The sequence below is a fragment of the Lonchura striata genome, chromosome 7, assembly GCF_046129695.1.
Source record: "Lonchura striata isolate bLonStr1 chromosome 7, bLonStr1.mat, whole genome shotgun sequence".
NCBI classification, from domain to species: Eukaryota; Metazoa; Chordata; class Aves; order Passeriformes; family Estrildidae; genus Lonchura; species Lonchura striata.
The window spans coordinates 6193282-6205822 of record NC_134609.1 but is presented as its reverse complement, the minus strand read 5'-3'; the positions used below and the strand labels follow the sequence as shown (position 1 = coordinate 6205822).

The 12541-nt window shown below is 35.4% G+C and overlaps 1 protein-coding gene across 1 annotated transcript in view; it reads right to left on the bottom strand.

The window, feature by feature from the left end:
• Nucleotides 1–1489: 1489 nt before the first annotated feature.
• BMPR1A (bone morphogenetic protein receptor type 1A) overlaps nucleotides 1490–12541 on the bottom strand; it is a 72412-nt gene continuing 61360 nt past the window's right edge. Inside the window, exons 6-13 of the mRNA XM_021536184.3 lie at nucleotides 11971–12070; nucleotides 11074–11173; nucleotides 10139–10283; nucleotides 8950–9142; nucleotides 8292–8589; nucleotides 7711–7886; nucleotides 7056–7186; nucleotides 1490–5988 (exon numbers count right to left, since the gene is read on the bottom strand). Coding sequence (XP_021391859.1) covers nucleotides 5863–5988; nucleotides 7056–7186; nucleotides 7711–7886; nucleotides 8292–8589; nucleotides 8950–9142; nucleotides 10139–10283; nucleotides 11074–11173; nucleotides 11971–12070 — 1269 coding nt within the window. The 3' untranslated portion in view covers nucleotides 1490–5862. The remainder of the gene's footprint in view (nucleotides 5989–7055; nucleotides 7187–7710; nucleotides 7887–8291; nucleotides 8590–8949; nucleotides 9143–10138; nucleotides 10284–11073; nucleotides 11174–11970; nucleotides 12071–12541) is intronic.

Here is a 12541-nt window from a genome sequence, read left to right as displayed (position 1 = left end):
CTTGTGATTCAGTTTGCTAACTACTCAGTTTGCTTTTTGGTGTGCCCACAAAACATCCATTTGTGCTGTTTACACATTTCACTGGATAAAGCTGTTTCACCTCTTAGGTACTGATGCAAGCTCATCAGGAACATATTCTATACAGTGCTCAAACTCGCCCATTTATAAGGGAGAACATTTTGGTATTCATTACTGGCAGGCAGCAGAACTTATTTTCACGCAAAACTCCCCAATTTTTTTTCCCCAAATTCTTTCTTTAGGACACAACACCACCCTGTGGTCGTTGCACGAAGCAACAGTGAGAGAAAAAGCAGCTCATTGAAACACGGACAGGTGCAAACACTTACCCACAATTTTCCTCATGTCCTCCTGCAACGCTAACATGAAATCCCAGTTTTAAATCCAGCCACGACCACTGCAACCACTGAAGACATTCCATTTCAAAATAGCCACAACCATAGGAAAAAGGTTTACTCTGCCAAGATACTACTTTAAGGAGACCAAATCTTTATGCAGTCTAATTTCCTGGTATTATGTGTTACAGACAGAAAGGTTAGAAACTATATTGTTGATCTTTCCATTGCATTTTCCAGAACTACACTGCAAGAATTTAACACTTGATTGTATAGGAAAAACAAATCAAAGTTTATAATTATAATATATTGGTAACAGTTTTTATGGTATTCAGCTATCAAACCTTTCTAGCTACTGTAAAAACATGTATTTAAATCTAAAATTATTCCTGATTAAATGCAAAAAGAGAACAGAAACTGATCTTACTTCTTTCTCCTTGTAAACTAAGGGTGAACTCTATGGAGAGTAGAAGCCAACACATTCCTGCAATGAGAAAATTCTGACACTTTCTTCATAGTACTCACAGGTGAGATAGCCCCTTGACTGGTGTTCATTTGCTTGAATCATAAAAAACAGAGTAGATCTAGCAGGAATACAGAAGCACCTGCATATTTTTTCAACAAGCAGTATATACACATATTAAACTCAAATCTCTTAACTTGGACATTATTACACAAAAAGAATGTTGTACACAGAGGGAACAAAAAGCAACTACAAAATTCCCCATCCCTTTATTTTTCCTCCTAGTAAGCTTGAGGCAAATTCATATGGATAAAACCAACATGTAGTGAACTTGCATATGTTCAAATAAAAGTATCATTTGATTTTAACTTACTTTTGGCCTTGCTGTAACACAGGGATAAAAACCAGGAGAAGGAAACACTGTTTTTTACTGTTGCACCCAAATTTAAATTTCGTGCAAAGAATAAAGAGCTTGAACTTAGAAAGCACCAAATAATTTTCAATATCATTGAACAATAAATGCAGTAATTAACAACTTATTCAGAGACTGTGGGGGGAAAAAAACAAACAAGATATGAAAAAGTAGGGAGTTATTTAGTTACAGTATTAGGATTTCCAAGTCATTACATTTTTAAGGCAAAATCTTATAGTAACAAAACACATAACTAATGTGTACTAAAATAAGGTTATTTACTTAAAAATGATACATTGGACATAATCTGTGTACAGAACAAGCAATTCATGGTAAACTCAATAAGGCACCTTCTAAAGCAGATGCTGTACAAAATACATTGGTGTGTTACATTTTTAAAGTAGTATTCTACACTTCTGGCATATAACACACACAAGAGTGTGACCATTTCTCTTGTTCCACTCTTCTTTCATATTTTATTTACATCTTCTCTAGGTTAACTACAATGTTATTTATTCTTCTTGTATACAATATAGTACATTTCATTTTGGGCATGTCATGTCAGAGCACAAATGTCACTACATGATGTGGGCTTCTATAACTGCATTAAACAGTAAAATATCACAAAGCAACAATTACATTAGATTTGTTGAAAACCCAGAAGTAATGTGCCCTCTACTTCTGCTGTACAACCAGGGCTGAGCACCATGGTTCCATAAGGACTGTACTGTGCAATGTTGCCAGCTGCTTTTAGACATCACCCCTGCTTGGAATCAAGACTGTGGGCACAGGATAAAGACTTAACTCAGAGGCACTGTCCGGAGAGGGAGCAAAGGCTAAATCATTCTAATATTTCACAGAAGATGAGCATGTAACTTCCCTTTAAAAATATCTGCAATGGCAAAAGTATGTTTATTAACTTTTTATCTCTGCTCTTCAAACACTTTAAAACCACTAAAATACAGTCTGTTAAGAGGCGATGAAACGTATCCAAATTATTTCTTTTATAAACACATTCAAATGGTCATTTAGATCAAGATCTAAAATTTTATTCTAGACTACTATGAAGGTAACTTAAAATATTAGACCTCAAAAAAGGCTAATTAAGAAAATAATTCAGAAGTGATGGGTAAGCCTAATTTTCTCTGTAGGAATACCGCATTTCTGGTGGAATTTACAAGTTAACCAGGAACACAAACATTTTCCTTTTAGTTGCTATAACAATAAGAATGAAGTGACTCCAATTATTTCCATCTAAAATCACATGGAACAGGTTCAATAAACACAAAAATCCCTCCATATGAGTGTTTAAGAACTTCCAAGGCACAGTCTTGATACTCTCCAAGGTATTTTCCACACAGTTGATTTTTGTATTAAAAAAAAAACCAACAAATGGATTTGTCAGTTTTGGAGGATATTTTTTTGAATGACAAATGCTTAAAATTTTGACCACCAAAAATGAGATTAATCACAGTCCAATAGAAGAATCTTGTTACTGTCTCTGACCTTAAAGGCTTCTGAACTGAACAGGACTGCACGAAGCAACAACTAACCTTTGGAGTAAGGTAATTAATTATGCTTAGTTAAGTAAAAATAATAGGCTGGCTTAAGAACACATTCTTTTTCCGCCAAATGATTAAGTATAGACAACCTTTAGCTTTAATGTTGAGTATCCGAATCAAGGAAGCTTCTGTTCAGCACAGCAAGAATTACACATGCACTATACATGAGCATGAACAGAGTAAGTGAAGTGCTGATAAATGAGGTTTAAGGCAAAAAAGATTTTTTTCCCCTCTCAAAAAATCATTATAGCAGTTTGCTCCCTCTATGTTAAAATAAACTTGTAAATCAATTTAGGTCCTAAGGTGTCTAATCATCCTATTGCTGCCTTGCAAACACCGAAACGCTGGAAAAGAAAATAAGTGAAAATTTACAAATTATTGAAATTCATACTTCCAGAAGGGGCTTCCCAAAGAGCTGGGAAAAATAAACAAGCAAAAAAAATAAAATCACAAAACATGTTTAAAGCAAATGATGATGTGGCAAATTCTAAAAGAAATGACACAATATTCTACATAGGACTGGGTTAATTTAGACAGATCTCCATTCTCTGAAAGTTTAAGCTAGCAGGGTACCTACATAAACATTTTTTCCTTCTTATTGATAAAAATTCTAGAGAAGGAAAAAAAAAAGCTTATCCCTTACTTTTTTTTTGCTTATAACAAAAATTTTCCAACTACCTGTGCAAAAATTATGTGCGAAGACATGATTAACAATTTGAAAATCATATTTCTTGGCAATGGACGGAGATACTTTTTTTTTAAAAGCCCTTTCTCATGAGGATTGTGGCACAATGTCATAAATCTCTTGCTGTTTTCAAATAAGTTAAAGTTGACATACCTATGAACTTCTCAGCCAGAATACATATTAATACTTAAAGGCATTACTAAACAAAAGTAATGACTTTATTTTTTAAAAAAAGTCCCTTGAAATAGCTAGTTTTCTATAAAATATGTAGAACTGTTAAATAAAGTCTGTACATCACAATAGAAAATAAAAATACTGCAATCTTTTGCCTGACCATTTACATTATGCGAACTACAGGATTAAAACAAAAAGGTAACATGCTAAAAGGCTGTAATTGTTCACAAATCACATTACTTCTGTGTTACATTGCTTTGTATCAGTTGTATTTTCAAGGGAAATTTAAACATATCAAAACAATCTCTACGTAAATATTTTAAGACAAGAAATTATCCATCATAAATCAATCTGAAGTTTTAACAATTCCATCAATTCTGGTATTATTCTTAACTTTTTTCTTCAAATCTCAACTATGGCGCATGTGTGTGCATATATCTAATTGTACAGATGTACCTAGGACTAGGTATTTATTGTTTGGATTTTTTTTTAACTAAAGCACTGTCACGGTTTGACAAGCACACTGTATAAATAACTTCCCTTTTTAAAGTTATCTAGAACAAGATTTACAGTACAAAATTATAGGCACTTAAATTATCGAATAGATTCAATGGTTCCAATACTGCGTGTTCAATCATCAGACAATTCATGCTTTGAACTTGAGTTATGGTACTATTTTCTAACTTGCAAGTAGAAGTGGCAAAGGAGTTATAAATCTGGGTTCTGGCTTCTACACACCTTGTGTAGGTCAGTGGTGAAAATGGGGGAACTTCAGTTTCTCGTGCAGGTTGAACATTGGCACAATAAAACCAAGTTTTACAATTGTGCTAACTTATTGTATCTTCGTGATTTAATTTCAATGTCATTCCTCCCAAACTTAACTAGAACTTACAATACCCACTGATTTAACTTGTCTCAAATCTTCACTTCCACTAAGTTACCCACAGATGTAGCCTCCTGTGTCTACATCAGAGCAACCCAGCTCCAAATCTTCTGCACACTGTGGATCTGATCTTCAACAGTTCATGTACTCACTTCTCCTGGTCTTGACCCTTTACTGCATTCTCTGATCTTCAGGGCACTGAGAGCTTCCTGCCTTTTTTGTGTCTGTAGACCAGACTTGTTCTCAAGCCTTTTAAAATGGATCTTCTGCCTAGTTTTGTCAAATGATGAAAGAGTGCATGGCTACACCTGACAAATCCCTTCCTTTGTGGGAAGAAATTCAGAGCCTGACAGACACCTATCAGAGAGTCCCAATACAGCAGGAAGGCAAAACACATCACCATCAGTCTTTCTGCTAAGATGTAGAGAAAATATTCTATGGCAAAAACGCTGATTGCATGTGGCACTGTGAAAAAATATGACAAATATCAGGGATCCAATTATGAAGCTCTCTCTAGACTGCAAGTGAGATGACCAAAGCAGCCTACATCTCTAGAAAAGACTGTTTCAAGCTCCTTACAGATTTAGGCAGGCATTTCTTAATTAATTAATGGTTCACATTTTTACAGTTCTCCTTGTGATCAAATAAAAAACAGAAAAAAAAATTAAAACTGAGATTTCTGAAGATAACTTAATGGCAAAAGATTCAGTAGCAAATCTCTGATTGTGGAGCTATAAAATGCATGGAGTCCTGACCATAAAACTTTGTTCATTTAAATGGTTTCTCATATATTCCAAATGACAGCAAAATAATCCTGGCACACACATAAAGGCATAAAGAACTGTTAAACTGAGTAGTATCACAAACAGATTAATAACCTACAGGCTGTTTCACCAAAACTTGGTATGGATTGACTAGGTTTTATCAGGTAGAAGGCAAAAAAAAAAAAAAGCTTATATTCTCCATCTCTGTTGAATCCATATAGCTTGTTAGGCTTTCACAGAAAGCACTGTAATCTGAACATTCAATTCAGTAACCAGAGTTTTACAGGAGACTCACTAAGTATGATTGAAGTCTCAATGCAGCTCAAACCAAAACAAAATGTGTATTTTCTCAAGGCTGTCCATATGTGTAGCACGTAGTGTATAGAGGCTCTCAGTATCATGGTCTATGAAGTACTGAAAGATTTCATTAGCAGCCTGTAGAAGTGTGCTGAGAAAATATACTGAATCTCAGTTATTTCCTCTTCTTTATTTTTATCTTCCTCACTCATGTTTGAGTGAAAAGATCTAGGGAGTCCAGCTTTGCTCTCCAAAGTCAATTTCCTATGTCAAATCTTTACATCTTGTGATTCCACCATCTTGGCAAGTGTCTTCTTGATCCTCAAGGCAGTGAGCCTCGAGGCAGGATTATGAGCCCAGCACTCAGACATCAACTTCAATATTGCTCTTAAACACTGCAGAAGGAAAAACAAATGCATGCTTGAAACAATCACTACACCCACAGTTAGAATTCTGGTTCACTGTCAAGCTCAAATTATAGAACTTTCAAGTTCAAAAATATGCAACTTCCAAATTTTCTGCAAAATTGTTGGTAGAAAACAATATAAAGAGATCTGCTGAAGGAAAAAAACCCAAAACACCCCAAACCCCACATCCACATGCCAATCCTTCTTATCCCACCCCATCACTGCCTAGTATTACAGTAGCTGCAACTAATGGAAGTGTTGATTTAGCCTCTCAATTATACATGACCAGAACTTCTCTGTAAAACTCGAGAACAGTGGTACAAATATGGCAGCAATAAACAGACATATCTCAAATATATATGGCTGCAAAACCATAGAGAATTCTTTCAGGGAAAATGAACACGTGGCAACAGTTCTTTCAGCAGTCAAAAAAAAGAGAAAACTGGTAATTCATAGAAGTCAAGGACTTGGGGAAGAATGGATATGGCATATTTAATTTGCTATGTGAAATAGTTATGTTTTATTTACTGTGTTCAAGCTGTGGCCCTTTAGAAACACATATAAGTGAGAGTATTTTAGTTATATCACAGATTGTCCTGTGATGTAACAGTAAAAAAGGAAAAAAATGGAGGAAATCCACAAAGGAACTGCTTTATCTTTCATGAAAAGTCTTATGCCACAAACCAATAAACTATATCTATTAAGACTAATAAAATTAATTTAAAAATTATTTAAGTTTTAGCTCCAATTAAACCCTGAATATATTCTACTATCTAAAATACACAAATACACAATCTCAAGTAGAGCAGTATTCATATACTTGCATGCTGCTTAAGGGTATCTTCTCCTCAGATCACTGAAAAGATACATTAAAAAAATACAATATTTTGAATTTATCTCAAGCATGTCTTTCTCCTATTATTGCTGTGAGGTTTTCAAAGCATCAGAATGTGTGAATGCAGTTCTACTTTACCACATTTTAGTATTTATTAAACTAAAATACCACCCCATATTAAGGAACAATCTGAAGCAGCTTTGCCTCTGAGCACACTCACTTCATCGCTGTTCCATCTGTTTGACACCACGGGGCGCAGGCGTTTGACACACACCACTTCTCTCATGTCCTCATAGGATGGATCATTTGGCACCATGTCATAATATGGCAACTGGTACTCTTCAACAATACCTGGAGATAATTGGGAAAGATTAGGAACAATTAAAATAAATAAATCTACATATCTACTCTTGGATTTCCTTAGCCAGGAACAAAAATTAACTTTCTGACAAGTTAAACTCACCACACTGAGTTTTACTGTGGTAAAAATCTGCAAATTTCACTACAACAATAATTTACCATAAAAGCTCCAATATTATGATTATTAACTTTAGTAGCTATGATGAGTCCTTGTAGTGCCTTTGATTTTGATACCAAATGCTAGCTTTGGCTTTTTCTAATCTACTACATGCTACAAAGAAGCAGAGAGAAATATAAGATGGAAGAAGAATACAGGTGAAGATGCATAAGGATACAAAAGAAGAGTAAAAGAAAAGCAAGGATGAGTCATAAAAGTATTTGTCAGACTATTACTACAGCTTTTAAAGAATACAAGCCTAATGACACAGCAAGCTAATTATATTATTTCCTGGTGAAGCATTGCTAGAGTGAGGGAACGGCCTGGTAGATTTTATACAGAATATTTAAATGTTTACCTCCTGTGACACAGCGCCGAGCCATTTCCCAGATGATCAGCCCAAAACTGTAGATGTCAGCCATGATGTATGGCTGGAAATGGTTTTTATTCAGGCTTTCATCCAGGACTTCTGGAGCCATGTAACGTTTGGTTCCCACTCTGGTGTTCAAGGGAACGTCAACTTCGTTTGTGTCACTATATGAAAACATTAGCAAATTACTGAATTGTGGACTATTACAAGATGTGAATTCCTGTATGGCACAACCACTAAAAAGACAAGTTTCTGTCTCCATAGAACTTAAACAAATAAAAGTATTTAATAATACTATTAAAATATCACATCTTCAATTAAGTTTCAACTGCTGATATGCTGTTTAAATTTTCTATGAAATAATTGACATGACTGCAATTACTATGAAAGGCTTGTTTTAAATTAAAAAAAAAAAAATCAGTCTCCATTTCCTCTGAAATGATCATTATCATGATGTATACCAGCATTCAAGAACTACATTTTACTACATCTGCCTTTTTAAACTGAGTATCTGGTGCATTAAATAAAAAAATGACATGCAAGTTTTCCGAAGACAGAGGATTTGTTACCTGTTGAACTTGACTGCAAGACCCAAGTCCGCAATGCAGCAGGTCCCGTTTTTCTTTATCAAGATGTTTTTACTCTTCAGGTCCCTGTGTGCAATTGCAGGCTTGCCTTGTGTCCCATAGATTTCTGTGTGCAGGTGGCACAGGCCACATGCAGCAGAATAGGCCAGTTTGAGCAGAGCCCTGTTGTCCAGAGTAGTGCACTTCAGAAAATCATACAATGATCCGTTTTCATGATAATCCGTGATCAAGTAAAGCTGTGTCCAGGAGCCAGTGCCTTTAATATCTGCTGCTATGAAACCTATGAAATGTACAAACCAAATTACTATTTATTTGTACAAAAATTTTTTGTGTAGTAGATTTAATGATAATTCATAAAGCTCTATATTCTTGCACTGTAGTAGAAAATACATGTTGCCCTTATGAAAACTAACCATGTAGAACCTCTGACTCCAACTGTGAGGTTACCAGTCCAGCTTTCCAGCAAAGAGACTGCAGACATGCTTCTAACCAAAAGCAACACAACCCTTTCAGTAGCATTTAATTAGTGCACATTAAGGGAATAACCCAGCTAATAACTACGCTGCCTTAGACCCCTCACACCACCCAGTAGGAGCTCCTCCTCCTCCACCCTCCAGCAGCCAAGGTTCTGCTGCCTTACCGAGGATGTTTTCATGTCGCATGAGAACAGTTTGGTAAATCTCTGTTTCTCTGAACCAGCTGGCTTCTTCTGTGGTGAAAAACACTTTGACTGCCACTTTTTCACCCCTCCATTTGCCCATCCACACTTCACCATATCGCCCTTTTCCAACTTGCCTCACCATCTGAATTTGTTTGGCAATAGTGCGCTGAACCTAAGGAAGACAAAAAAAAAAAAAAGAAAGAAAGAAAGAAGAGGGCATAAGATGGAGGAAGGAAACACACCAGTTAACCAAAAGTAGCAGGCCAGGCTGCTTGTCAAACTTGGATTACTTTAAAGTTTTATACCACTGTAAAATTTTTCCATGAAATTTTTTAGATTCCAATTTTGGATTCATTATTGCTGCCTCCAAGGTATTAAAAAAAAACCCAAAAGATTTAAGTCAACTCAACTTCTAACTGAAGGGTATGTTCTCTTGCATTTTATTTCTGATTTACAAATAGTCATCTGTCTCACTGGCTAATTTTTATGCAAGTATTATATAGGATGGTGAATGAACAAAATTTTGAATCATTATCACAAAACAGTTTATATTGGAAAGGACCCTAAAGATCATCTACTTCCAACCCCTCTGTCATGGGTGGGGACACCTTCCACTAGAACAGGTTGCTCCAAGCCCCATGCAAACTGGACTTGAACACTGTCAGGGATGGAGCATCCACAGCTTCTGTGGCAACCTGTGCCAGTGCCTCAACATCCTCAGTGAAGAATTTCTAATAGCCCATCTAAACCTACTCTCAGTTTAAAGCCATTTCCCCTTGTCCTATGTCTACATGCCCTTGTAAGAAGTCCCTCTCTGGGCTTTTCTGTTTTAATGGTCAGTGAATACTAAGAAAGTAAAATCCTTGAGTTCACTCAGTTTGATACTTACATTAGCCATGACTTGTATTTTTAACTTAATAGCTGTTTTCTTTGAATTCTGCTGATGCCAACAGATTTTTTAATGTATCTGATTTTTGACATTTCATTTTCATTAACTATGTTAAGATAGGCTTTAAACATGTTCAGTTTGTACTTCATCGTGATGGCATATAAAATTATTAGTATTTTTTATGAACAGACTGCTTTGTTCTAGGCATTAGATCCAAACCAAGCTTTGTTTGTGATGGAGAGAAATTCAATGAAGAAAAATCTCAAGTTTATGACTTACCAGCAGTGGTAATCCTGATCCACTCCCAGAACTCTGTGACTGGTCAATAAGGTCTTTTAATGACTCCCCAGCTGGAATAAATGCTTCATCTTGTTCCAGGTCACGATTATAACAGTGCCTCTTTGCCATTGACTTACAGTAGTGCCTGCAAAAGTAACAGAAGTTAAGCTGAACTCCAAAACACTTAAAATATGTAATAAACTGTTCTAGGAAAGGAGTTATTTAAACAAACACACTTTCTCAAAAGAAAAAAACAAGAATGATGTTACTGTATTTTTTCTTTTCCTGAAATGTAACTTATATAGCTTTTTAATGTTAAGAAGCTGTTGTAATGCATGTACAGGTTTGTCAGCTGATTATCAGTGAGGTAGAAACCCACCCTTTTTAATACTCAGCTCTCAGCCAGAGTTATCAGCACAACATTGCTGATTTTGGTTAAATGAAAAGACAAAACCTTGAACCACAGCAGCTGAGGCTGACACATGCCTTGGAAACTGCTGGAACAGTGATCACCTCCAGCACAGGGCTGGGGCTAACAGAAGCACCTGAATGAACTGCCATAGCTCAGCTGGACATTTACTTAGTTTTGAAACTCAGCAGAAAATCTCAGAAGCAGATGAAATTTAACTATTGAAAGTGACTGAAGACCCAAAAACATAAAAAGGATGAAGATATTCCTGTTTACCAGCTGCCATAGCATCGAAATTATGTGTAGCTTGCAAAACTGTAAATACTTTGTAGCCAGAGGAAAGGACCAAACTCACATAAATTCTCCGCTATGAACATTTCATTCTGCTACCCACAGAAATGTGAAATTAAGTTCCAACTGTTTCCAATCTACATATGATTAACTGAGTACATTAGCAAAATAACTGTTCTGTTTACACTGATTTGCAAAATTAAAAATGTCGCCAATAAAGAAAGTGCTTTCTTACTTGTAACAAAAGCAGCTAAGTAAGATGACCATGACAATTATGCAGACTGCCATAGAAATCAACACTGCCATCCAACGAATACTGCCATCAAAAAGTCCATCTATTTGACAAAAAAAAAAAAAAAAAAGAAAAAATAGAAAGGAAAAAAAGAGAGTTTCCAAAGTCTATTAATTAAACATATATTGTAAACAGCTTATTTAGGTATGGTTTTATATACTGTGTATCAAAGTAAACATTTATATCACAAAAGCAAAGATAAATTGATTTGGATGACAAAAAAAAAAAATCAGCATCATATTTTGGAGTTGTTGGTTTTGGTTGACTCTTACTAGTTTGTTAGAAATAGAAATTAAGGATTTAGAGCAGTAAAATTCTGAGAAGATATAAAGCAACAGTTAGACCAGTACAACTTGTCTAGCAATGAGTAAGTGCATGAAAACAAACTATTTTCTCTGGGAACAATCGAAAGAAGAGCATGAATTTGCAATAAAGAGTTGTTAACAAGGTCTGAATAGTTTTTTTCATGATGGCATTCATAATGGTAAAAGCACAGCAGAGATTAAGAAAAACATTTTTAAAAGAGATCAGATTGTGGAAACAGAATAAAAACAGACCAGAAGATCACATGCAGGCAAGATATGAACACACTAAGAACAAGAATAAAAATGCCACAAGTGACTGATGAAGGAAAAGATGAACTTGAAAGTGGCAAAAAAGGAAAACTGAAAATAGAAAATGAAAAGTAGTAGAGATCTTAATATAAAAATTACTGAGTAAGTAAAAAGCTAGATTTGTGCAATACTATAATCACATTTTCGCCTTATTTCTACTGTTGACCAGGAAGAACAGAACCTACACAGAATTTCTTAGCAGTGTGAACATACAGGAGATGTTTACCTGTGCTATCAAGAGGTGGTAAAGTCGGTTGCAAATCCTGATTGCAGAAATCAGTGCGACAGCACTCAATCGTTCGGCGTAACTGCGCTTTAGGCGAGTCCTGTTGAAGGAGAATTCAATGAACATTCTTATTCTAAGCTAATACAGGGACAGGAGATGCTACAGCTACAACATAGCACGGACAAAAGTGTAAGCTATTTTATTTAAAAGGCACTTCAACCACACCATTTAATGTATGAGATCACTCTGCAGTGGCCCATAGACATCATCTAATCTTTGAGCCTACATTTGATCCTGCATTTTTTTATATTTCAGATGTTTTTCACTTGTTGCACAGAAATAGATTGTTTCTACTTAAGTTACTATTTCATACATGGGAAAAGTCTTGAGCTTAATCAAAACCAGTTAATCATATGTTAAATGAATACTGCTCTTAAGACAAAAAATCCAAACCCCTTAGAAGTTTTTCTCTTATACTCATCATAGCAGCAGTATTTGATTTAGAAGCATCTTCAGATTGCCATATAAAAAAAGGGAGTGGCATAAAAAATGAAATAAAATATGGGACTGG